Consider the following 26,721-nt stretch of genomic DNA (forward strand, 5'->3'; position numbering starts at 1 on the left):
CAGTGGCGCCTGCGCCAAGATTCTACTGAGCCAGGATCCCACATCAACTTGCTTTTCCTCATACCTTAGGATAAAGGGATGCTTGAGCAATTCTCTGTACTTTGGTCTTCTAGTAACATCTTTGGTAAGGCTAGGAAAACAAAAGACACACAGAAACAATCATTACATCAGAACTAAGATCAGTTATGGTCATGCCTCTGAAATTATTACAGACCTTGCCCTACAATTTTTCACAAACTGTCTTAGTTTCCTATTGCTTGTTTACAGCCAAGATGATAGGAATTCAAATTGAAAATTAAAAACAGAAACACTTCAAACTTGTTAAGGAGCCACAGTAACTTATCTATGCCCAATAATAATTAATAATAAGTCACCAAGCTTTCAAGACATCTTTAGAGGTTGCTACTAATTTCATGAAAGTTAGGCTTCATGTACATTCATTTAGCAAAAAATTGTTGTTTGAAGATGGCCCAAACTCTACCTTGATTGCCTGCATAATATTTGATGCAAACAATTTCAATGTACTAACCACACATTTGTAAAGGCAAGCATTTCATCTGAAAAGTTTCCTCCATCTTTGTTAGTCAAGCGTGGTGGGTCTCCCTTCACAACCTGAGTCAGCTGATCAAATACGCTCTTCCATTTGGGATAAGGAAATTTTCCAGTGGCAAGTTCAATCTGTCATTTGATGTTAAAAAACAATTATTCTCATAAAAAATGAATCATAAACACCTCTTTGGAGTTCACTCCCTCTAGTCTTGTCACCCATGACAAGATTGTTATCAAGAGGTAATTTTCCTAAGGGAAATCACACAGTACATTCCTTGAGGCTTCTGATGAAGAATTAATCTTCAAGTAAGGAATGAAATACAGACAGTCTGATTATCATCTAGACAGCTATTAAATTAAATAATTATTCCTTTTTTCAAGCTCAATGATTTAAAGTGTTGGAGAATACACTGAAGTTCATTTTTAACCCTTTCACTCTCAAGATGTCACAAGTAATTCTCCTTGATGCCTTCCATACAATTCCTGTGATGTTAGTTTGGAGAATTTGGTATGGAATTAACTGATAATCTCCTAATTTATATTTTTCTTTATTCCGAACACTCATCTGCTTGATAGTGTATTGATACTGTAACAAGAAATTCTGTCTTGGACACTCGTGGGAGTTTAAAAATGCTTGCTGATCATCATAGGCGAATAGAACTTTGCTTCAAACAATCCCCAAGATGATGCTGAGGTGATTATTCAAAAGTATTTATCAGCTAGTAATGACCATGGATTAGTAAAGTGCATTCGACCTAGCCTAGGAATGGGTGTTTTTGGCCCTGAATAATAAAATCCAGGGCATAAATTAACCTGTGACCATCAAATGGTGTTACAGCTCACAGTTCTGATTTCGAGTAACTAAAGGTGTTAATCAGTTGGGTGCAATTTATCTACATATCTTCCCAAGGCATTCAGATTGAAGTGAACCACACATCAAACACAATACAGCAGAACCCCACTAACTCAAACCCCCTGATAACTCAAACAAGATATGATTTCCCTTGATCCCATGTTCAGTTATTTACTATCAGCTAACTCGAACCCTGCTAATTCTAACCATTTTTTGTTTCCCTTGCAAGTTTAATTTATAAGGGTTCTAATGTAAATAACCAACAGTTCTTTTAACTTACTAAGGTAATTCCAAAGCTCCACACATCTGATCTGATGTCATAACTTCCTTGTCTTGAAGACATGGGATCTATCCTCTCAGGCTATGAAGGAATTAAAATGCCGTCTTTGAAAAAATTTACTTGTGCCTATTTACACCAAATTGCACTCAAAATCATGTTTAATTTATTACCTATACTTAACTTTGAGCTGAACTACATAGCACAAGTCTTTCTTCACACCACTCTAACTTAAAAAGAGATTTACCACAGACTAATATACTGCTATCATTTTGCTTCTGGGAGAGAAACCTACTTTCTTTCCCTACATGTAATTGCTTTAAAGAACTAAGATTGGCAAGTCATCCAAAAACTACCAATAACTGCTTCATTACAGCACGGTACATGCATCACACAAATCTGTACAGTCAGTTGAAGTAAGGGAAGTGTAAGATGTGAGCCAGAGAGATGTGACAATATATTTCATGAGTATGTTGCTGCCATCCCTTCAGTATTGCACACAAGTTGTACAAGGGAAGGAGGCAAGTGCCACAGAGATGGCAAATGAGTAAGTTCTTGAACATGAATTTCAATCTTTTTGGCTGGAATACACTTCTCAGCAAGCTAGCTGATAAATAAAGGTGGTTAGTTTCTAAGGAAACTATGGTGCTGTGTCAGTGGGAATGATCAACTGAGTTGATAATGTAAACTGGCCAATGTAAAGAGTTACAAAGCTGACGTTTTGTGCATTAGTCCTTCATCAGGCTAGTGGATAGTTGATGTTGATCCTGACATTAGGTGAATAATTGTTAAAATTTGATCACCTTCAAGGTCCACTTGATCATTTTCCCATCATAAATAATTATAATAAGTGTCTACACAAGCCTAAAAGTGGACTAACAAATAAAAAAAAAAAGGTATAAAATATTCATTTCATAAAAGACATGACCTACCGCCATGTAGGGCTTGCATCCTGCATCTCTTGTCTTAGCAATGGAGTCAACAAGTTGGCCACTGATACCAAAGTCACAAAGCTTGATATGTCCATGAAGATCGAGCAAGATGTTGGAAGGCTTCACATCTGGAAGAGTAAAGACATATTAATTGATATGTACACCCCACCGACAACATATATTGAAAAGATGAAGAGTTGACTGCAGGTGAAATATTGATACAAAAAAACACTGTTGTTATATCCATGATGACACAATATCAATTTAGAAAATTAGGAACAAACCTCTATGAATGATATTGAGCATTGTTTTAAGATAGTCCAGTGCTTTCACAACCTGTGTAAAAAAAAAAAGTTTGTTCCTTTCAACAAACAAGTTCATGCCCTGGCCCTGTTTTGAGGCACTTTGCAAAAAAAAAAGTTACATTCTATGTGTACAAAGATTGTAAAATAACAATATTAGTAATAGTAATAATGACAAAAAAATAAAAACTCTAGTGAGACTGGAAAAAAAAAACAACAATCAGTGGATCCATATTGAAATGCTGGCATAAACATTTGATCGACATCAAAAAGATGTAGGACAATAAAAATGATAATGAGAACAGTTATAAGAAAGAGTTTCCATGCTACATTTGTGTTAATTCTTTAATCTATATCAATAACAAATTGAAAATTTTCAATTTTAAAAGTTCTCAGTATATTGCTGGAATGAGGTTCTTTGGGAAAGTAATTCATTCCTTTTGCTGGAGCAGCATATTGAAATGTGGATTGGTCCATAGAAGTTTCGTTTCTCAGGAGATGAAGTTCTCTACCTTTTCTTGTGGTCCTACTACCAAGGAGTTTGCATGTTAATACAGAAAAAACCAACACCACTGCTAAAAACAGAAACTTACTGCCAATGAGGTCATTCCTAGAATGTCTTCTGGTATAGTTTCCATTACAACCCCATAAACATGCCGGTAACACTGGTCAAATGAGGTGTGCATCAATTCCATGCAGATCCATGCATCACCCTAAGATAGAGGCCAAGATATGTTCAGTAATTTGGTATACAGGCTGCTTTACTGTAGATTAATTCAGAGAATTTAGCATTTTATATCAGAGGAACCTCCTCCAGATGGTATGAGTACAATGAAATTTCAAACCCATGGTGTTTTAAAACATTTCCCTAAGGGCCATTGAACCATGATACAGTGAATATAGAGTTTAGGTGACTGTCTCAAGTCAGTTCTTATTTAGGTTTACAAATTTTTCCTATAATAGCCACTCCTTGGCAGACAAGGTGTCTGCAGTGGAAGGGTGACACTTCCCATTTGAAGGTTTCAATAAGACTTAAAAGAATGAGTTTACAATGCTTGAGAGTAATGGAGAGGCGGCTCTCACTTTGACTGTCCTTCACAGAACTAGTCCATAACAGCACTTAGTGCAATAACTCAAGCTCAAATTCGCCCTTAATCTACACTTTGCTCTTGAAAAGAAGAGCAAGACTGTAAACACTAAGAATATCCAAAGAGAAAATATTTCTCATGGCATGTACCTCAGTAAAAAGAGCTCCGTAAAACTTGACAATGTATTTACAATCACTGCTTCGCATGACAACATCCAAATCCATTAAAAGCTGTTTTTGCTCTTTTTCATCTACTGTTGAACGAATTCTCTGAAAGGGAAAAACAGGTGCTTTAAAAAGAAACCTTAAATTACAGATTAATTCTTATAAAACGGCACAGTTGATTCCCTCAAGAAGATGTCGTGACATAGGAAATTAAAGCACTATAAAGCCTCAGTGATTTGTGCATTTATTGGAGGGTTGGAAAGAGGAGGTGGCTGATTCTGTTTCATGCACAAATTTTTCAAAAAAATCACTCTTCATATGTACTTTAAACAGTATTTCATGTATGACAATTTCAAGATGGAAAACTTCAAATCTCACGTTACCTTAACTTTCTATAAAATACATGCATTATTTACTAATTTTGAACTTAATCTTGTGTCAAGTTTAAAAAACTTTGCCACCCTCTTACTTGTATTGCTAGACATGTTACTAACATTGGGTGATGGCACTGAACAAGGAAAAGAGCTCATCGAGCCATTGAAGATGTTTTTACCAAAAGACAAACCACAGCATAATAGTTTGCTATACTAGGACCCTATTCTATGGCTGACAGCAAAACTTTTCAAACAAGTATAGGGTAGATAGAAACATGAATATCAAGGTTAATTTACCTTAACTGCCATGTAGGTGTTGCTTTCCTTATGTAACATCTTATTGACAGTGCCATATGCACCTCTACCAATCTCACCACAATCATCCAGGTCTTCCGATGAATATTCATAATTCTATAATGGAAATTTTACACAAACAAAAGATACATATTAGAAGGGGCAAAAACAACAGCAAACATGACAGGTACCAACCATAATCTATAAAAAGTATTTCATGAAATCATAAATTTCATTGATTTAAACTCTGGAGTTCAAAGCTCATATGATAAGCCATAAATTTTCATTTCTGTTCATTCCCTTTCCCTACCTCCCTTGTGCAGCTAGATGTACAAGAAAATAAGTAAGGTGCCTGCCTGTTCCTCTTATCAGACTCCTAGCCTAACACTATATCAAAGTCACCATACATTTAAGCCAATAGAGGTCCATCCTAACTAAGAAATTACATGATCACAAATAAAATGAAATAAAGCCATGATCCATGATGATTTTACTAAGTGCAGAAGAGAAGCCAGAATAAAGACTTAAGGTTTTAGTGGGATTCGAGCCCGAGCCTCATAGATAGTGCTAGTAGTTGAGTCTTACTACCAACTGGGCAACAAAGTTTAGAGAGAGGAAAATTTTAGAGGTTTATTCTTCCCCACGGAAGAATCTGATATACATTACACATTGTATCAGATTACACTACATTAATTGAAGTGAAAATGTTTATTCAATATAAATAGCTTACCTGATCCGGGCCAAATGACAGTTTTCCAACAGCTTTGTGAGTTCGGAGTCTTTCACTTGAAAAAAATGTAAATAAAATCTTTTTGTGCCAAAAGCTGATGGTACTATCTAACGGATAAATGACTTTCCAACATACTGATATTAGAAAAACCTGATAAACACGATAAAAATGATACTCTGTCTCTTACATAGCTTTATGTTGTGGTTCAAATGTTTCCTTTCTTTGACATTTTTAAACCAGTTTTGGCAAGTTTCTAAATAAACTGTAGTGTTGCATTAGAGGGGAATACTATAGGATAGTTTGGTTTAATCAGCTGAGTTGGTAATGAAATTAAAGAGTTTAATAAAAGGTGACGTGCTAAGTATCATGGCATCAGCTTAAGAGACAAAAATCACACAAGTTGAAAAATTTTGAACGAAGTGATAAAATTGAATCACAAATTAAAATCTACATTCATGGCATTATCAAAACAAATGAGGCCTTTTGAGTAGGATTGTTTCCACGTTTCACAAAAGAAATCATAAAATGAATCTGAAAGTTGAAACAGTGAGTCGCTAATGTTGCACAATGACAGCTGCAATTAAATTTAATTCACGGTTAATTGCTACTTCACAAATTGTTAGAATCGCGCTCTTTAATGACACAGACACCGATTAATGTCTTGCTGATCTACAATAAAATTGTTTGTCTTCTTGAAAGAGGAAGCTGTAAACAGGAATTCGATAGCTTATGTTATGCGTTAAATATTTATCTTACATATTGGATTGAAGCGGTGTTGGTTGTCGTGTCGTGAGTCCTGCGAGGTTTAACTTTTTTTTCTCTATTCCACCTTGGAAGTTCAGTTTGAGCTTCTCTCTTGACAATCTGCTACCTATGAGAGGCAAAAAAATTCCGTATTTGAGAAGGGACAAGTCCGAATAAACACACGCCTCAATTGAAACGCTGGATAATGGAACATTTCATACCAAACCAAACTTATACACTAACGTAATATATTGCAAACAATATCACCCACAATTAAAGAAGCTTTCTAACGTTTTAAGACTAGATATAAGACCAGCTCTTGTAAATCATCAAACCTGTTGATCTATGTGCACCGTTTATAGGTAAGAACAAGCGTAAATTTCTAAGCTTACCTGGTGAATTCGACGCCATACTCGCCAAACAGCGAATAAAAGAAGAAACACAGCAGAAGTTTAGTCCTATTTTGACGATTTTCAGGCAGCTTTAGGACTATTTGATACTTCTATTTGTCTTAAAAGGCAATCATTGTGGAAAAAGTCTCTAAAATTAGACTAAAAGAAAGGTGAAAGTTAAAGTTATTGGCTGAATTTCCGACGCTAAAGGAAATTAATGCTGCGCATGGGTAGATCGCGACTTAGTCTCCAGTCTCTCCGCATCTTTCAATATGGCAGACTTGTTTTCAACAAGGAAGGATGGCGTTAAATATTATTCATGAGTCCTGCTGATTCGTTTTAGGCGCTTTTTTCTTTCACTTGCGATTTATGTGAAGCAGGAATATTTCGATTTTCGTATTTCACCGGAAATGTCAGGAAAAAATTAATGAAAGGGTCAATATGACCTGATTAATGGTTCGCGAATCGTTTATTTTGAAAAGAACTTGCCATTTTCGAGATGCCTGCCTTGGTGGCTTTTAATCGCCGATGGCGTATTGGCAGCGATGACTTGTTTTTCCCAGCAGCGTTAGGAGTTATAGTTAGACTAGTTTGGTGAGTAATTATGTTGGTGTATTTAGTAAAAATGATGTGCACAATTTGGACTCAAACTAGCTCTAATCATGGCCAGTCACAGAACATACCTCCTAAGAGATTTCTTTAATGAAATTTGCAGAATTTAGAAGCTCATTATCTGTTCCAATACCATAAGGTCATTATGAAAGACATTTGATGTTTATTTCAAGGTGTATTTTCCTTTAGTAGGTGTGTGTGGGTGAGGGAGAAAGAACTGGGAATAATGGTTGATCTGGGAATTGAAGAGTGTCATACATGTAACTTAAGTTCCAAAAGGTTAAACATCCATAGCTGGGGAATTTTGAAGAACTACTCCCACAAAAAACCTGTTGGTGGACTGTTGGCTGACATATAACCAACAGGCCTCTAAGTGACAATATACATGTACCTGAGAAGTAAAGTCCAAAACAAACCTTTGACTGGCATCAAAAGGTTTTTCAGGAACTTGTTCTTCACAACTACCCCAAAGATGTGGCTGGAGAATATCGAACTTTGTAAAATAACTGTTTAATCATCATTGTACACTGGCATGTATGAATTTTTTTTCTTATTTTATTGGCCAGCATACATATATCTCACTATTCGTCCATTCTACCACCATTGTATTGATAGTGGGTGCTTTTCTCCCTTTAACAGACTATCTTAAGGCTAAAGAATTAATTTCACTGATTTTTGTCACAGATGTATACTATTTAGTTTGTTGAATATAGAAATAATCAAGGATTTGTCAACCCTTTAACTCCCAAAAGTGATTAACATGACTTGCCTCTCTCTATGATATCCATTCATTATCTAGAAAACAGGTAATGAGAATATTCAGACTTATCAGGTAGAAGTTATCTTGATCTAACATCAAACTCTCGTAACTAATTTACAAGGAAATGTGGAGCAGTTAGAGGGGAGAATTAACAATCAAATCTCGGGAGTTAAAGGGTTAAGAAACGCAAAGTATTGCTCAATATCACACAAATTGCTCTTTAAGACTTCTTGTTTTTTAAGGATACTGCATTATGCACTGATAACTGACTCATTTTATCCACAACAATTAGGTTGGCTGTAATATCTATGACGTACAGCTTTGAGAATGATGAGATTAAAAAGTGTGATGCTCGGCTTGAACTGCGGTTATTTTTTATTGGAGTAATTGTTCTAACCAGCCTGGTGATTATCAATGAAATTGCCATCATATACATCAGTATACAGGGAACTGTGATGAACTCCAGACCACGGCAGTTAATGCCAGTATTACTTTATATCCAACTTGGACTTTATCTGCCAGAGCTGCTGTGGACAATTCTTGGGACCTACTGGGCAGTAAAGAATGGCTCTAGTTGTCAGCCAAGCTTGGTTATTGCTGTGTGTGTTTCAGTGACTCTAGAATGGCTGATCTTACTTGTTGTTTTTATTGGTGTTTTGGTGTTGTTTGATCCACTGGGAACAATTCACAAGGATCCATTTGGAAGGGAGTTTTCGCCTGTCATGCAAGAATCAACAAAAGAGGTTTGAAATCAATATCTGTTAAAAATTCAGTTTTTCCTACATCTAAGAAGTTTGGAAAGACACAAAACTCTTGAACAAACATTTATCTCTCAAATAGGCACTATAAATCCCTAAGGTATAAACTAAAGCTTTTCATTCAGCTAATTTATTACTGACTGTTTTTCATGTTATCATGTTCCCATTAATAGTGTAGTGTCATCTTTCTGTTTATAAACCACACAAAACCCACAATTCTTTCACTCACTCTAACATACAGCTATGCTAGAAAGTCAGTTTTAGAAACTCCCTATGTTGGCAAATTTACTCTATCAACTCTGTTGTTGTGCAAGGCCATGGGTTCAGGTCCTAGACTGGAATAATGGTTCTTAATTACTAAATGGAAAGAATTTGTTGCCCTCACAATGAAATGTGAAGCTGCTTTAGATGTCATGGTCTGATATGATAGGGAAAATATGCTGGGGTCTGTATCTTAACTATTACAGTTTGCAGGAGACACTAATTAAAATAACACAAACACAAAGCTCTTGGTACCGGTGTTATGGTGGAGTCTTTTTCTATGACTCAGCAAATTTATATCCTGTGTATCTAACAAATAAACAAATGAACAAAAAAGATAAATGAATAAAGGAAGTGAGTTTCCAGAGAAACTGCGGTGCTGCATTGGTGGAAGAGTATAGCAATGTACATGTAATTTAGTACTATCACCTCAGTCGATAACATAAAGCCCTTTGTCATTTGCTTGAAACATCAGCTTTAAACTCTATGCAGTGGCCAATTTACATTATCAACCCAGTTGATAAGTTAGACTAAATTAAGCTGAAAAAAAAGATGATACATTTATCTTTAGACAAAACTTTTCTCTCTAATTTTTTGATTTTCAAATCCCCAATATCAGCTTTGGGAGAAGAGATGTCGTTGGTTGTGTTGCTTCTTTACTGGCAGAGATGATCAGTACCTCAGTGCAGTGTCAGACATTGCAGATATTTTAGCCTCTGGATTGCATGGGGTGGACATTGTTGCTTCTGATGTTGCTGTTGGGCTCATTCTTCTTCAAGAAGAACAAGATCGTGAGCAGATGGAAAGAAAGATGAAGGGAGAAGTAAGAGATCTATAGAATAAATTCTAGCTTTTGTAGCTGCAACTAGGCCTTTTACAAACAACTGCTTACATACAGGATACAAATGTAAAGAATTAATTGTGGACATACTGAACCGTTACTGTTGAAATTGCAGATGTTTGTTTGTTTCAGTGACTTAATTAGAAGCCGTTTTGAAATATTTGGGATTTTTGTATACTTGACTTGATGTACAAATGAGCCCATCACCATCCCACACCTCAAAATGCATCTAATCAGAGCACAGTGTTTGTAATTTGATTGGTTACTTCCAACCAGTGTTGTTTCATCAGTTTTAAGTATGAAACTTTGAGATAGCATTAGTTTTTGCAAAATTTTGTAATACACTAACCTTTACAATGTAGATGTCGAAAAAAAAAAGGTGTAAACTGATAACCTATTTCTAATTGCACAAGTTTGTATTTCGTCATTTTCAGAATCTTCAGAAAGGGACTCCTGTAAATCTTAGTGATCCTGTGAGTAATAATTATAAAGACTACATTAGAGCATAATACAGAAATACTGTAATTGACATGGGCCACAATGTGATACAATTTGGCTAAAGATCCAGAGATCTTGAATTCAAACAAATAGGATCAATTTGGGGTAATTTGTTTTGGATAGATACCAGTACTGTATTGAAATCATTTTGAAAGGTTTGTTATGTTATTTTGTAATATGTTGTATGTTTAAATGATTTTAAAGAAAATGTGGTGATAGATAGGTCTGTAATGATGCCACATGAAGGCTTCGTTCAATCTGATGTCTTACCTAAGATGTAAAGGCAGGCAGCCTGAAAATAAGTTATGACTTTTTTTATTGCAAGTAAGCTTGAACAAAAATTCACCATGTGAATAGCTGGGGAAACAGATTCTCACCTCAAGGGGCATAGCCAGCTTATCGTCCTGTAGGCCCTGGTCATACAATCTTTTCCGTCACTTGACTTCTATAAATAATTACTGCAAAATTTACAAAAATAATTGAACTTTCTAAGAGTACAGGCCTACAACAAGACATGAGGCTGGCTATGCTCCTGACCTCCATCTATGAATGAGGATAATAACAATACCAACCTAAGCCTTAGCTTTCCATCTCTGTCACTACATTCTCTAAAAATGCCTACGTAATTTTGTACAACCATTATACGTGTAAAAACGTTGAAGGTTGGATATTTCCATCACATTTTCTTCTAGAAAGAGAAATCCCTGGTACAGGATGCCACTCATTTCATGCAGTTTGCCCTTGGTTCCTATGGTTGGCCTCTGTACGTGTTTATGAATCCCTGTGTTGGGCCTGGTAACCTTTGTAGTGGAATAAGGTAATTGAAATAAACTACAGCTGTGGCCATTAAGAGACCATACCCATTAACAGCCACCCCTTTAAAAACGCCCCGTCTCAACTCCCCTGGAAACTCTATTGACCTAAAGCCTTTATCCCCTAAAAGTGACTAGCATCTAATTTCTCCTTACAGTATCAACCCTAAATCAAACATTAAGGTCATGAGAAAAACGGAAATGATCAACAAGTACACGAGCTCTTGATTGTTAAGCGAAATCTCCTTGTCAGCACCTTAAGAAATGTATAGAAAACAGTATGGAGAATATGCATACTGATCTTAGTGTGTAAAGAGTTAAATTAGGCATTCTATCTAGAAGTGAGACAGAGAGTTAAGTTTAAACCTTTTTAACACTGCCGAGAAAATCATTTGAAAGGGCTTTTCGTTATGATGCTATTGAGGAGCGTCAATTGGAACACTTTTTTTTTTAATTTTTTGGACACCTTTATTCTACTGGTTTGCCTTGGTTTATAGTTCAGGCTCCGATTGTTCAAAGGATGGATAACTTCTTATCCGCTGGATAAATCGCTATCCAGCGGATAAATTTTACCCATTGTTCAAAGTATGGATGGCGCTATCCACTCGCTATCCAGTGGATAAATTCATCCACCCTTTGAACAATCGGGGTTAGATGATTTAAATTGTCTCTTAAATGCAAAGTTTTATCCTTTTCGGACAGTTCTGCATTCTTTCCACTTTCCACGTATTGTACTCAATTTTTCAGCACAGAGTTCAAAGGAGAGAGAGCTTGTTTCGAAGGGGTGCGCTAATCTCGTTGTTTCTAAATTTAGCCCCGACCCCTGACATTGTCGAACGATGTCATTTAATATGATACCATTTCCTTTCAGTTTTTCGATTTGTAGTTGTCACTATCGAAAAAGTTTTTCTATTACGATTTTACCACAAGAAAACTAAATTTTCGCTGGCGTCTATCCAGTCTTCGTTAGAGGTGGCTTCCTTCCCTAACCCCAGTGCACGAGGTTGTAGTGTTAGCAGTACCGAATATTGATGCATTGATGAAGTGTGATTGTAGACTACGAGAAGTCCTTTCTTTCCGGCGAAGTGCTTCGCGCGTGTGAAAAAAAACATTTTTGTGAAAAAAAAACATTGATTGTAGCGCCCCATGCGGAACTCTGTGAGTGACGCCTAATTCACTCTGAGTGTTCCACGAGGCGTAATTTAGACCTATACGACGTACGTTAACGGAAAGGGGGGAATGCGCGTAGTCTGGGTTGACAGATGCCAGCGAAAATTGCACTCTTCAAAAAAGAATAGCTCTGAACGAGAAATCTTTCCAAAAATGTCTTCATCTGTTTTATTGCACAGGTGTTTTGGGGGTTGCCGTCCAGTGGGAGAGCACATTTTTGAAGACAACTGCTGTTATTGTAACTCTGCTGGGCTAAAACTTCAAGCTCATTTAGAGGATGTCGATTTGGTATATTGTTCTTACCACAACAAGGTGAAATATTGGTGTTACTTTGACGGATAAAGCCGTTGTTTTGGTTTTCATTCAGTTTACCGTATTTCTGACCCGTTTATGTCCTTCGACTGAATGTCGTTAAAACAAAACCCAAACCAAAGTGATGATAAAATGACAGCACCCAATCAGAGGAAGGGTAAATATTACACGGAGCCATGAGAACTCACAGTGCTCAGGGCGCGGGGAAACGCTGGTGACTAAGGCGCGGGAAAACGCGGGTGACTAAGGCGCGGGAAAACGCGGGTGACTAAGGCGCGGGAAAACGCGAGTGACCAAGGTCTAGTTTTGAGTCTGATTGATTAAGAAAGTGGGAGTTTTCTCCTTTTGGTGACTGAACACCACGTACAATTTATATTAAAGACGAGGCAATAGGGAATCAAAAATTAACCCGTTATCGTGGACGGGTTAAGAAACTTGTAAAGAGATGTTTTAGGTCACATGCTTGCTTGTGGAATTCTGTGAGCATGCCAACAAGGCGAATAATAATATCATTTTGCCGAAGTAACGTGACCTTAGCTATATTAGGCCCGTAAAGATTCAATTTTAAACGAGTAACGCAAGGTGATCACAATACTCCTTTGGTATTCCTTCGCATTCACCTTGAAAACACCGGCGTGTCTTTACAATTTCCCACAAGTTGACTGTAAAAGAAACATGAAGGCTACTATTTTTTCGTTACGTATTTGTTTGTAAAGGTTTAAAACAAACAAACAAGACAAGGGGAGAGAGAAAAATCCTTTTCTTTTTTTCTTGAAAGTGTATAGTGTTTACTGAGTCCTTTTACGTTTCCTACCTAATTTCCTACCTAGTTTTTGTTGTTTGTTTGACTCTGGTGTGCAAATTGAAACTATGCCGATGCCCAGTTCTTTTCCAGTAGTAATACATCAAACTCATGCCATATGCTATTATATTTGAGGTGACTCCGCTGTTAGGTTTAGTGGAAATGGTTTTAGAATGAGTCCACTCTTTACAGGATTGTGTCCAGTTTTAGTGTTTTAGCCTGTTTTTGTTTGAACAGTTTCTTTTCCTTCAAATGCATACATGCACAAACGTGCAGTTACTTTGGCTCTCTTTGAGGTTCTTGCGATTCCTCGTCGACTATGCCGACGTTGTTTGTTTCTGGTCGCTCGGAGTCGTTACAACTTTTGTTGTTGCCTTCAGAGTTCTTCAAGTTATATCGGACACGTCCTTGTTTGCTGGAATTAGCAGCTTTCCCTTTGTCAAGCGCTAGCTCTCCGACCGTCATAGAAGTTTTCCTAAAATAAGCATTTTTTACAAGTACACGACGCTGTTCCCTGGAGAATTTCTTCTTGTTTTCTTTTGGTTTTGAACGCCTTTTGGTGCACACGGCATTTATGAATCTTGTGTAAATCGACGAGAATCTCGTCTGCCTTTGGGACGATGTAGTTATTAGTTCGGTTATTTGCCAATTTGAAAACTGTACTTTGTTTGTGATTATGACCTCCTTGCTTCGCTTGTCTCGCCACTGAAATGTCCAAACTTTGCACTATCGTTGTAGCGTCATAAAACCGATTTCCCTGCAGTTCTAAAGTTTCTCCATGATTTTTTGCTTGTTCAGTGTTTAATTTCTGCGGTCTTCCGCGACGAAGCTTGCCCTCTCGGCGTTTCTCGCGCTCATCATTCCATGTTCTCTTGGTTAACTTTATGTCTTCGCAGATATTTTTGTTCTGACTCATCACTGTCCCTTCTATTCTTGTGATCCGATAGATTCTACGGAAATCTTTATGAAAATTAGTTTTAAGATCCGATTCTTGCTTTTGCCTCTTGACTAAAATGCTTCAGCCCCTTTCCAATCAACGTTGTCAACATTCCCACCAAGATTTATCCTTCTATGTCAAAGTATTGTCTTTCAGTTGTACTTTTTGTCTCTCTTTGTAGCGTTTGACAATTGCTGGTAATTGTGTGCCAAAAATTCATGCACTTATTAAGTACGGTGGTAATTAACTTGACAGTGGGCCAAAAAGCTTTTCAAAAGACTCGTTAATAAGCGATTTTTGAGCCAACGAGAGAGTTGATTAGCAGTTGAGTGAGCGCAATCGATGATATTACTTTGCTTTTGTTTCAGAACACACTATGCAAATTTCCTGTGTTTCCGTCTTATCCACAAGTTAGAAAGGCATTAGCAAAAATAAATAGAAGTAGTCATTTCAGTCGGTATATTGATCTAATTGACGTCGTAGGGAGAAGAAAGAATATCAATACTGACTGTGAGGGAGAAGTGAAAAGCAGCCGCTTATGCGAGTGGAACAAAATAAAAACAACAGCAACTACATTAAGGTCTTTGTGCTGGAAAAAAACTTTCTGAAAGTTAATTTAAGTTGTATAATGTTCGTGCTTATCCTTGTTTCGAGTGAAAAGCAGCCGCTCATGCGAGTGGAACAAAATAAAAACAACAGCAACTACATTAAGGTCTTTGTGCTGGAAAAAAACTTTCTGAAAGTTAATTTAAGTAGTATTATGTTCGTGCTTACCCTTGTTTCGAGTGAAAAGCAGCCGCTCATGCGAGTGGAACAAAATAAAAACAACAGCAACTACATTAAGGTCTTTGTGCTGGAAAAAAACTTTCTGAAAGTTAATTTAAGTAGTATTATGTTCGTGCTTATCCTTGTTTCGAGTTTACGGGCGTTTTTTCTCGGATTTTGAAACTTTGGCGTTTATCACAGGCAAATTTACATAGAACGCTGTTAAATGCTAAAGGGTATCCCACAATGGACTTTTGTCTCAGCTAGGGGTTGTTGGGGGAGGAGGAGGGAATATTAGTGATACCTCTAAGAGATTGATCACTATTATTTATCGCTTGTGGGGCATCGGAGCATTCCGGTCGTGTCATAATAAGCCTTACCCGATTCCCCTAAGGTTCTGTAGTGTCGTAATTCCCTCCACCCCACCCCCTCATTGGCGGTCTATTTTCTATAGTCCTCCCCCCCCCTTATTACTATAATACTTGTTTAGAGATGAGCTTTAAATAATCCTTGAAGAAAATAGTTGATAATCTCCTGTTCATAGATATTGCAAATATTTTCTCCTAAGTGCGTAAAAGGCTAAAAATAATTTTGCCGTTTGTCATAAAAGTTGAGCTTGAACCCTGTAATAACTTGCTGATTAAAGTTTTTTTTTTTCTGCAGATTTACGAACCTCCTTTTTATGTGGCAGTGGATCACGATTGTCAGGCAGTGGTGGTCTCCATTCGTGGATCCCTCTCTATGCAGGCTAGTTATTTATTCAACCTAACTATTTATTACAAATGATTAATGTGATAGATGGTGGAGGTTGTTGTGGCGGTTTATCCAATGACCAATAAAATAAGGCCGGTTATTTCGAAACTTTAAATCACTTTCCTACATTTCGAGAAAACGCGTCACGTTATGTTGACTTTGCATTGCCCGTGGGCTTAGACAGCTAAGCAACCCATAGCCTGCCAGTGTCACATCTCTTTCTACCGTAAATCAATCCCTGTTCCTTCCCCAACCGTTTACCCCTCTAACATCAGTATCCATATTCTCCGTACTGTCCTCTATGCATTCCCTATGGTACAGATAAGGAGAAGTTGTATAAAAATCAAGAGTTTCTTTAGTTGGTGATCTTTTCCTTTATTCTCATGACCTCAATGTTTGTTTTAGGGGGATACTGATAGGGGAAAATAGTAACCAATCACTCTTAGGGGTTAAAGGGGTTAAAATCGCCCCAATACAAAACGTGCGGTGCACGGGGGTGCGATGTCGTGTAAATATGATTATACGCATTTTACTCCCGAGCAACTCGCGCTGGCTAACAGCGTAATGACTACGACTGGGAACGGCTCAAGGGGTCGTTTCTCGAAGATTTCGGTAACTTAACAGGCTCGTAAAGCTGTTTTGTTTTTCTTTAAGGTGGGAGTTTCAAAAGTTTTTAAAAATTCTTTAATAAAACTATCAGTTGAAGAAACAAAATAGATTCTCTTAAGTGTTGGAACCTGCATCTTTTAAAATTTTGATTTTAAATCATTGCTTCCGGCCGGTTAACTTACCGGGACTTTCGAGAAACGGAGCCAACGTTCCTTTCCTCGCAAACTCTCTAAATGCAGTTGGAGGCAATATGGCGGAGTACTGTGGACGCTGACTGCGTTCATGAGCAAGCTTTTCGTGTTGTGTTCAACTCTAAATCTACCTTTCACAAACAACCAAATGGTCTGCCTCCTCCTCCATCCTGACCACAGTCAAGAGGTTATCCTCTGTCCCTACGTGGGCAATACTAGGCAGCTTTTTAGGTCAGGCTGTGCTATTTTTTTATGGTCGTTGGAGGTGATTCTAATCTTAACCTCATAGCTACTTATTATATGTAACACTTGTTGTTTTTCATCAGGATGCTTTGACTGATCTGACTGGGCAGCAAGAAGAACTTAGCATTGAAGGAACTGAAATTACTTGTTATGCGCATAAGGTATACAATCGCACTCTTTTCGAATGTCCATGCAAGATTTTGTTTTGGGAAGTCTCTGAACGCGTAGCTCTTGTGACTTACGTATTACAAAAAAAAAAAGAAGGGGACTCAAGGAGGGGAAATCGAGATTCAGTCGTGTTATTGTGAGCTGTAGCTGGTAAAGTAAAATAATTTGAAATTAATTCGACAGCCAGCGCATGAATTTTTTTTGCCAAAATAAGTTTATTAGCCCTTTTAACTCCCAAGATCTGACTTTTTTTTCTCCCCTCTAGCTGTTACTCGTTTCCTGGTAAATTAGTTAAGAGAATTTGGCATTAGATCTAGATAACAACCTCTACATGATAAGTTTGAGTATTCTTATTACTTTTTTGCTGGATGACTTATGGATGTTATAGGGAGAAGTTACATGTTAATCACTTTTGAGCGTTAAAGGGTTAAGGAGAATGGATATTAGAGAATAAGAAAACGGCGAGGTTTAACACCATTGATTTTTCTTCAAATGTTTAGAAAGGGGGCGAAAAGCTATTTTGGCGTTCAGAAAATCGTGCAGTTTTAGACCATAACGCATTCTAACCAATAATACTCCAGAGGCTCGTTAAGCCGGTGACACACCTGGCGAGTTTATTCGCCGATTGCGGCGACCTTGATCGACCTATAAAAATCTTCGATATCTGGCATGTCGCGGGGATCAGCGAAAATCGCAATCGCCGCAATGGGCACACCTCGCCGATCGCCGCTATCCGCACATAAATTCGCCAGGCTTCAAACGCATGAAGTTTTTTTTTATAGAATGGTTAAAGAAAGTTAACTAATGCTGATTTGCTTTATTTACTTTTTCATAGCATGAATCTTTCTCTTCGTGGTGTTATTTGCCCCTCAAGTTTTCTTCGTTTGTTTTGACACACTCTTCATTTTACTTCTCAGGGTATTTTGCTTTGTGCACGCTATGTCAAGTCAAAGCTAGAAAAGGAGGAACTACTTGAGCGTGCTTTCTCGAGAGCTGGCGAGGTAGTGTACATAAAGTAGGAGTGAACTCTTGTTAAAATGAAACGATTCTGCGCAATGTAGCTGTTCTGTGAGATTTAGTATTCTATAATTTCTGAATTTTAAACTGCTCTAGCTGACTTATCAAACGCCATCACCGTTTTTAGCGTAGGATTTAGAAGTCTTGAAATGCTCGCGAAAAGCTCTGTGTGTGATTGTAATTATCAAGTGCACGCGTGTTATTTAGCTTATTTTACCTTGCCGCAAGAATGCTGCTGCTAATTTAAAGGGTTTGCATTCAGATTTATTTCAATATTTTGAGCAATATTCAAACAAGTGTCGAAAGTAATTAGGATTGCCCAGGTTTTGCTTACATCGCTCTGTGATTGGTCCTGTAAACTCGTGTCACTTCCCTCGCCAATCAGATGCAAAACTTACACCAATCGCGACTTGGTCACCCGCGTTTTCCCGCGCTTCAGGCAGTTGGCTTATAATGACTTTGATTTCTCATTGGCTCCTTTAGAAATTTTCTTTGCTCCTATTGGCTGTTGTGATAACCTTTTTCGGTTTTCACAACACTCGATAGAAATGCACCTAAAGAGAGAATTTCTTCTCGTAGAATTATCGTCTCGTAATCGTTGGTCATTCTCTCGGTGCTGGAACTGCCTCGTTGTTGTCCGTTCTTCTCAAACCAACTTACCCAGAATTGATTTGTTTCGCTTACTCCAATCCCAGCGTGCTCAGGTACGTAATTCATCCTGTATTCTTGTTTGCGTTTGATTTTGAGTTAACAGCAATGAATGTGTGAGCTGGTTTTTAAAATGCGTTATTCATAGATAATTGCTCCCGTATTTAATTTTTGTTCATAGTGCTCCGGCCACTCCATTTTGTGAAGATTTTATCATTTCCGTTGTTCTTGGAAAGGACGTCGTTCCTAGGTAAGCGCCTGTTTTCCTTCAGAGCTAAATAAATTTTCAAAAGTTTTCTTGAAGTAAAGTGGTTTTGCTCAGTGGTAGAATTTTTGCCTTGTTTTTGTTACAAAATTTGCTCTTTTTTGCTCGCATGATAACGTCACCTTATGTGGCAATGCCGTAACTGAGCAAGATTTTCCCTGCTTTCTTCAAAATAAACGTACTCTCGCGTTTTCCATTTTACAGTTTCTTAGCTCTCTCGCTTCCGTACCTCTACAGTTTGTATTTATCAGCTAAACTCTTCCCGCGCTTGCAAGTAATCAAGTTAGATTTTTTTCCCTGCTTATTTCAGTCATTGGTAATATTATTGATCTATGTTGCACATTTCTTACGTATTTTTGATCGTTGTTAGTATTGGGGTTAGGGGAGGGGTAGGAACGCAGTTGCCCAGATACTGACATTGTTCGCATATTTTTCACTCAAGTTATGTTGGTTACGTAAATTTTTCTGGTTGATGCTGCGAAAATATTAATTGACGAAAAGTTAGTATACTCACCTTCATCTACTTTTATCACGCAGAATGGGAGTTAAAAGCGGGGATGAGCTCCGTCAAGATCTAGTGGCTGTTATTAGTAAATGCTCCCTCCCTAAGGTATGCGGTAGAATAAGGCACGTTCGATATAATCAGTAGACGCGAGCTAGGAAAATGGGTCGTGTACATGATGTTGAGTAACCTGGCAGTTGTAAACGGGGGTATTATGGTACACAGCCATTAACGTGACTCAAATGAACCAATCATATAGCCGGGTTGTTGTCTACTACTTCTGGTTACTTGAAACGGGACTTTTGTTTTTTCCAAGTTCCATCGCATTTGAAAAACATGTCTGGTAGGATTGGGAACTTATATAAAGATAGGAAGAGGCAAACGAAAGAAGATAAAACAAAATAGAAATCTTTAAGGTTTAATTTTTTTTAATAATTTTTCCCGGAAAGTTTTCCAGTAAGCCTCCAATTTATGTTTTTGGTTCAATTTTCATGGTTCGGGCCCAAACATTTTTGATTATCCTTCTTGTACATCGTTTTTCATCTCATTTTATTTATACCTCTTCGCAGTACCGTGTTCTTATGAACGGCTGTTGGCAGGCGCTGTGTTTCTTTCTGGGTCCCAGTCTCAGAGCTGGACAAGGTGAAGATCGGCATTTTTTTACTCGCACTCGCCAGTACAGATCAACTTCTAACCATCATTCGTGGGAATCTAACTTGACCCAACCTCTTCTAGAAGGCTTGCAAGGTATAATAACAGCTCAAGCTATTTCATCATTTTTGACCTATTTAATGCACTTTGCCTAGCATCTGCTAATAAGTCAAAAGTCCTTAAACAAAATGATTCAACTTCACGACTTTGTCACCCATTTTCCATCGTCTTAATTGCCATTTAACCACCAAGGGTCTTAAGTTTTTTCTATATCAAGTATCAGCCCTAATTATATCCAACCAGTAAATCTTTGCTCTTCGTTTGTTTACCAGACGATACTTTAGTTCTGACCCCCGGAGAGCCGTCCACTGGATACTTTACTGAAGGCGAACTGGAATCGGCCCCGACATCATCCTTGACACCAGTCTCCGCTGAACAGTTATTCCCAGCCGGAAAGATATTACAGATCGACGAGAGGCCGTCTGTCAGGTGAAAATTGCAATTTCCCAATTTGGCCGGGTTGTTTCTGTTTATTGTTTTGCAACCCAGCTAACAACAACAACAACAACAGCATTTATTTAAACACGATAAAAAATTCAGCAAAAGCTGATGTGGTCGTGTACGGACAATAAAACTAAATTCCTAACTAAATCCAATAAAACTAAATTCCTAACTAATTATAAGAAGACTAATGTAAGATTTCTACATATTTTCAACAATAAAAATTCTACATAGTACATCATTATAACATACGTGGCTTAAAAATACACTTGAGTGACTTTTTAAAAGCGTCAACGTCTTGAATTGATCTCATTTGATTTTCCAGAGCGTTCCACCGAGTAATTGACTTGTATGAGCATGATTTCTTGACCATATCGGTCTTAGGTCTAGGTAACTTAAATGTCATTTTCCTCCTGAAGTCGTAGCTACTTACATACTTTTCAAAGTGACGGCTCATAGGACGTGGCAAAAGATTATAATAAGCCTGATGCGCTAAGATTAGTAATCGTTTCTCATACATAATCTCTAAGGTATTCCATTTTACTGTGGCAAGAACCTCCTTGCTTGGAGTACACCAATCCAAGTTAAATATTATTTTCGCCGCTCTAAAAAGTGCACCTCCCCTCCCAACCTCATTGATATCCTTAGACTTGTCCGCAGGTAACCCGAGATTTTGATTTCCGTCATCTTTTCCTATCCACTGAAATCGGAGAAAAGACGCTTGGAAAGGGTTTTACTGGTTAAGTTTCCGAAAACAAATTTGCAGATAGGTAGATCTCGTCTTGTTAAGCCCCAACTTTATGAATCGAACGAGGGCTCCTAGTTGAGCTTTAGACTGAGTCTTGAACAAGCTATGTAACATTATATATAAATCAGGAAATTTAATCGTTTTACTGGTTCTCTTTTTGAAAGGTTGGAAAGCCCGCAGTTTGACGTCATGTGGGCAGACAAAGAGAACTACGTCAAGCTTGTCATCCATCCCAGCATGCTGAGCGATCACATGCCTGATCGTGTTATGAAGGCACTAGGCGGGATATTGACACAAGATACCATCGTTCTAGAAGTTTAATGGAATGAGTGTTCATTACTACTTTTATGGGGAATTACTGACATCAGAACTGTGTTTGGTGTTGTAAAAGATTAGCATAATTGCTGAATGTTCAAGTTTGTATCGCGGTGTGAAGTTAATATCAATTGAGGAGATACTATCAAGTGTTTGGCTTTGTAATTTGTAAAGTTAGCTGGGATGAGAAACAAAGCGAGTTATCTTATGAATGTAAAAGGCAGAATGAAGATTCTCCTACTCGTGTCACTACCATATCTTACAAGAGGAGATGTAGGCTATGAGATGCTACTCCTTTTTTGTGAAGTCCGTCGCGCAATAAGACCTCTCTGAAAAGGAGGGACAGTTCTTGGTCTCATTGTAGCGTTTTTTTTTTATTTATGAAAATAGACCTCTTCAGGAAAGCAAATGTATATTAAGAAAGAGAGACTTCGTCTCAATACAGGCTTTCTGCCGAGTAATATATATTTTATAAGGTAAAAATAATTTCTAGAGTGGAACGGCCTCGCAAATTATATGTCAAAAACAAGAAAGCTTACTTCTTTAACAAGAAGTGACGATATTTGACCCAGTCGTAGTAAAATGAACTTTAGTCTTTCAATAGTATTAAGGTTCTGCGAATTTGAAGAAAATGTGTTACTATTATGGTGATCAATTTTGCGTCATTTAATGCAATGAGGAAACTGGGTTACAAAAACTGATAAGGGTGTCATTGTCACTTCAACCAATCACGAGCTAGGCTGCAACTCAACGCACGCGCGTTTCTCGCGCTTTTCATTCGAAGAATTGTTTCCCGCCCTGCCGTGTTCTACTCACGTTGATGTGACTTGAGTCTTTTACAGTGGGTTTTGATTGCGTTTTTTTTTTTTGTTAGTAAAAATAAACTGCTTGAATTTCATAGGTTACTATGAGTTGATAGTTGCCAGCTCAATGTGTTGTTATTGAAACTCGTTAAATGACATTCATTCAATGTTTCCGTTGTCAATCAAAAAAGTTACATAATAAGACTCTCCCTAGCTTTTTTTTTCCGCTCGAACCGGGCGGAGAAAACACCTAATCCGCCTTAATATTGAAGTCGTTCCTAATTAAGGTCAGACGCCAGACTTTTCTTACTCATGATTTAAGATATTTGGTTCGGCTCATGAAGAGTTCAAATTTTAAACCTGGCCTTATTGGTTTGATGGATTAAACAGGAAATGTTGCCTAAAACGTCACAGTCAAGTGAAAAATATCTAAGGAACTATATTTAGACTAGGGCTGAAAGCTCATCGAGGCTTCCGTGATTGTTTCCATCCCTTCTGAAGTGTTTGCTCTTGTGATGTGTTTTTCCCTCTGATGCTTTCAGGAATTGTGTCAAGTTTGGCACTTTTGAAATCCACAGTAATCAACTTCGCTTCCCCAATTAAGTCTATCGAGGCAAAATTTATAACCCTCATGGCCGCGGGCCGTTCTTTGTGCTCATAAATCTCGGAAGAAAAACATCACTGATAATTCTAACCGTCATGACTGTTCTTTGGTGAAATTGTGTTCAATTTTGTGGGTGATTAATAGAATTTTCCTCGAGGATTCAAACTGTCGAGAGAAAATTAATGACTGTAAGAAATTTGTCGGAAGTGTAGCCAATATTTAATGCGGGGATTTCTTGCGGATAGTGTTCAAGAACTCGAGTACATTGGCAAATTGTCTTTCATAAAACCAGAGATTCTGGTGAATGATTAACCCCGGGAAAGCAACAGTTTTTGCAGGAACTTATTCCCGTTGCTTTCCTTATATCGTTTGTCTGTTTTCACGTTGACTTTTTGATTATGGACTCTAAATTAAGAGAAGTACTCCTTTAAAAGTGCGTCAATTTCCTGCGACTTTTCAAGAAATTAAATGAAAAAATGATGCTTGAAAGAAAGATAAAAAAGAAATGGATTTAGTTGTTATAATTTTTGGTCCGGTTCAGGTTAATCCGTGAGCTGTATAGTTTAAAGCTTTATGATGAGGAGTCTTTTGAAGCCTTGTGAAGCTTGCATGAAAACTAAGATCGAAGTCTGTCACTATATTCTTATCGGTTCCGTTTACGAACACTAACTGTAGAGTTATTGTGATGAAACAAAAAAAAACGGTTTGTTATCGGCTTGTTTTGAAACGCTTGTCTTTTTTAATTTAATCCCGTGTATAAGCCGCCTCCTCAGAGACAGAACCGCCGAGAATTCCTACGGCATTTTATTGGCCCCGGGGTTCTTATCGGGATATATACCGTGGTAAATTAGCACACTTTATGGGGGACAGACTTACCTTTTATTCAAAAATATACTTTTCTTTCACCACAGTTTTTAAGTGGAGACCAAAGTTTAGCTAATGGTTCTTCAGTAATATTACTGTGACCTTTAGCTCTCGATTCTTATGCATACAAAAAAAGATGTTATTTAGGTTAGGTTTCTAAATATTAGTCCTTGTTTTTATGGAGATAAGATTCCATCTTTGTGTTTCAGCTGCTCTTGATACTAAAAAATGAAATATAAGAATCGAGTTCGTGTATTTGACTTTGTGTTCGATAAATTTTCTGCGCGAATGGTGAATTTCCTTCTTCTAACTAAGGAATCATTTTCCATAGAAAATTTCCTCAGACATTAAAATTCCTTTTTTGCGTGATGAACTAAGCCGAAATGGTCTCCTGCGACGATAATTTTTAGCAAGCTTGCAGGTGCAACGCGAAATTATTCTTAGTCTAATAGGAATTGAGTCGAAAGAAAAGTTCGGATATTATGCAACAAAGCTGTTCTAAATTTGTCACTACCCAGTACGAATAAAGTGTTGTTCAGTTTTTGTGTCTCAGAATTCATTCCAAGCTGGTTATTTGTCACTAGAGCCCCTTGGGTTTTAACAGTTACGCTTATTTGCTTGCCTTTTTTTCGTTGCTCAAAATGAGCTGGCAGACGGGATGAAGCTTGAGCTTGATAAAATCTTCGTTGAAAAGAAGAGATATTTAAAACCATTTTAACACCCAGCGCACAGAAATGAAAAGATGAATGATGATGAAATAAATATGAGATTCAGACCTAACACCTTTTCTTCAGCCAAACGCAATTATAAGTGTAGCAAGAGATTCCCACGAGTCTGATAAAAATTCAGTTTTAAACAAAATAAAAACAGCATTTCGCCAGCGAAAAACTAACATCTTACTCCAAGCTCTAGCTCAATAATAAATTTTCACCATAGGGTGTATACATGTCAATTGTATGTCTTTGAAAGCGGTTCAAATAGTTATTTTCAAACTAAACGACAGTTAATTTTCTCGCGGCTTTGTTTACTTATCTAATGTCAATTTTTAATTTTTTTTTTTACGTCTCCGTCACCGTCGTCACTGACGTCACCCTGTGTTACCATAGTTACATGAACACCCCTGCAAACTTCAGGATTAATTGTTGGTAATGAAGTAGGTTAGGGGTTAAGCTGAATTATAGCAGGATTGTTTTATTTTTCCATTTCATCCTTACTCGTTCGATTGAATAGGAATTCAGTTTTCCGAGTGGGTTATAATCGCTGATTATCGTTGTGATTTTCAACTAGATTATGAAGCTAAAAAAAGGGAGATTCTGTAGTCAGTACAATAGCTACTAAGACTGTATTGAAACGAAGGGGCGAGTTTTCTTTGCGCGCTAGACTAGCAATTAACAGTTGTGATAAAAGGCGTTTGTAATAAAAAACAGAATATTTTCAATCAAAAAGTGGAAAAGACGGAGAAAATAATGATCTTCGAAAAAAATATTCAAAATACGTGACAAGAATTCGTAAATTTTGCATGACACGAGATCAAATTCAACATATGCGACGAAATGAAAGCATTTGAAGTCGCGCTTGCCTTTTGTTCTGACTAACTTTCCACATTAAGTACTAATATAAAATGTCTCTCTTTCGTCCTGGTTCGGATTATTTGAGAGACGTTATTTTTTTTTAAGATTTCTGACACAGTTGAAATCGTTAGTTTCGGAAAACACTGTGGTTTGTATTTCCCTTTTTCGACTGTGTAAACACAGGGGATCGAAGGTTAAACTGGAGAACAAGTGCCACCGGTTTCTAGGCAAAAGGCATCACTTATTCCCGCACTTTGGACGAAACGGTTGTTAGTAAAGTCAAGCTTTCGGAAAATTTTGTTTACGTTTCTTGGTGGCATGAAAGAAAAAAATTGAATTGAGAATCGAGGTGTCGTACGCACGGAATCACAATAGAAGTATCCAATGGGATCAGTAGATTTTGACGGTTAACACATATATCAGGCTAGATAGCCGGCTCATTTTATGCAAATTCATTAAATCTATATTGTTTTCCTTTTATTACAAATGCTGAAACGTCAATATGTCAGTATGACAGCTGGTGCTGTAGATTGTGTTTTATGCTGTTAGGGACGGGAAACACTCAGATCTTCGCCATAATATATGTCAGTACATTTCACCATCTCACATAGGCGGGAAAATGAAGTGGTTTTCTAACAGAATCTACAGTTTCTAAAATCAGACTGACATGGTTAAACCTCTGTTCTCAAAGCGGACGATGGATGGGCTGCTTTTGTTAACGGTAAGTTCAATTTGAGTCAATTCGTACTAACCTAAACATGGAGTACCTTAAATGTACACTTAATCCTTAAAAAAAGGTCTTCTCGCGTTATGCTTGCCTCCAAATCTAAAAATTTTCTACTTTTTTTCCTTTAATTTTACAATTAGCTTGCCCTTCTGCAACTTGAAACGAGACAAGTTATGGCCGGTAAGTTATATCGTTATTAATTTTTACCTAGCTGGCGTTAGAAATTGTCACTACCAGCCCATTTTATCTTCACGTTCATTACGCTGAATTCTCTCATTTTGTCGCGTCATGATTATTCGATTCTTCCTCAATTA

General features: G+C 37.4%; 3 protein-coding genes across 4 annotated transcripts in view; 2 read left to right on the forward strand and 1 right to left on the reverse strand.

The window, feature by feature from the left end:
* Positions 1-6,936, reverse strand: part of LOC113680422 (dual specificity mitogen-activated protein kinase kinase 4) — an 8,138-nt gene extending 1,202 nt beyond the window's left edge. Inside the window, exons 1-11 of the mRNA XM_027197457.2 lie at positions 6,700-6,936; positions 6,320-6,434; positions 5,564-5,618; positions 4,837-4,950; positions 4,151-4,270; positions 3,507-3,626; positions 2,896-2,947; positions 2,612-2,739; positions 1,683-1,763; positions 530-678; positions 1-130 (exon numbers count right to left, since the gene is read on the reverse strand). The exon at positions 1-130 is cut by the window's left edge and continues 1,202 nt beyond it. Coding sequence (XP_027053258.2) covers positions 1-130; positions 530-678; positions 1,683-1,763; positions 2,612-2,739; positions 2,896-2,947; positions 3,507-3,626; positions 4,151-4,270; positions 4,837-4,950; positions 5,564-5,618; positions 6,320-6,434; positions 6,700-6,718 — 1,083 coding nt within the window. The 5' untranslated portion in view covers positions 6,719-6,936. The remainder of the gene's footprint in view (positions 131-529; positions 679-1,682; positions 1,764-2,611; positions 2,740-2,895; positions 2,948-3,506; positions 3,627-4,150; positions 4,271-4,836; positions 4,951-5,563; positions 5,619-6,319; positions 6,435-6,699) is intronic.
* Positions 6,937-6,945: 9 nt separating this feature from the next.
* Positions 6,946-22,736, forward strand: LOC113680421 (diacylglycerol lipase-beta). Of its 2 annotated transcripts, none has more exons than XM_089184244.1 (15): positions 6,946-7,293; positions 8,364-8,814; positions 9,710-9,913; positions 10,366-10,404; positions 11,122-11,246; positions 12,591-12,723; positions 15,891-15,974; positions 17,107-17,184; positions 18,109-18,192; positions 18,788-18,912; positions 19,038-19,106; positions 19,659-19,731; positions 20,193-20,370; positions 20,607-20,763; positions 21,688-22,736. In XM_089184244.1, the coding sequence occupies exons 1-15, from the start codon at positions 7,199-7,201 to the stop codon at positions 21,842-21,844; spliced, it is 2,052 nt and encodes a 683-aa protein (XP_089040370.1). In that variant the 5' UTR covers positions 6,946-7,198; the 3' UTR covers positions 21,845-22,736. The 2 variants fall into 2 exon arrangements, with proteins under 2 accessions (XP_089040370.1, XP_089040371.1); XM_089184245.1 differs by having other exon boundaries at positions 6,950-7,293; positions 20,193-20,265.
* Positions 22,737-25,676: 2,940 nt separating this feature from the next.
* The window catches only part of LOC113680435 (polycystin-1-like protein 2), a 28,345-nt gene continuing 27,300 nt past the window's right edge, over positions 25,677-26,721 (forward strand). The window contains exons 1-2 of the mRNA XM_089184243.1: positions 25,677-26,401; positions 26,548-26,587. Coding sequence (XP_089040369.1) covers positions 26,348-26,401; positions 26,548-26,587 — 94 coding nt within the window. The 5' untranslated portion in view covers positions 25,677-26,347. The remainder of the gene's footprint in view (positions 26,402-26,547; positions 26,588-26,721) is intronic.

Source organism: Pocillopora damicornis, chromosome 10 (assembly GCF_964200805.1).
Source record: "Pocillopora damicornis chromosome 10, jaPocDami1.2, whole genome shotgun sequence".
Taxonomy (NCBI): Eukaryota; Metazoa; Cnidaria; class Anthozoa; order Scleractinia; family Pocilloporidae; genus Pocillopora; species Pocillopora damicornis.

Excerpts from the sequence above, each read along its gene's own strand:
- LOC113680421 (XM_089184244.1), top strand. The coding sequence starts at position 7,199 with ATGCCTGCCTTGGTGGCTTTTAATCGCCGATGGCGTATTGGCAGCGAT. Across the intron at positions 17,185-18,108 it reads TTACTTGTTATGCGCATAAG|GGTATTTTGCTTTGTGCACG; the intron begins GTATACAATCGC and ends TTTACTTCTCAG. Across the intron at positions 18,193-18,787 it reads CTTTCTCGAGAGCTGGCGAG|AATTATCGTCTCGTAATCGT; the intron begins GTAGTGTACATA and ends TTCTTCTCGTAG.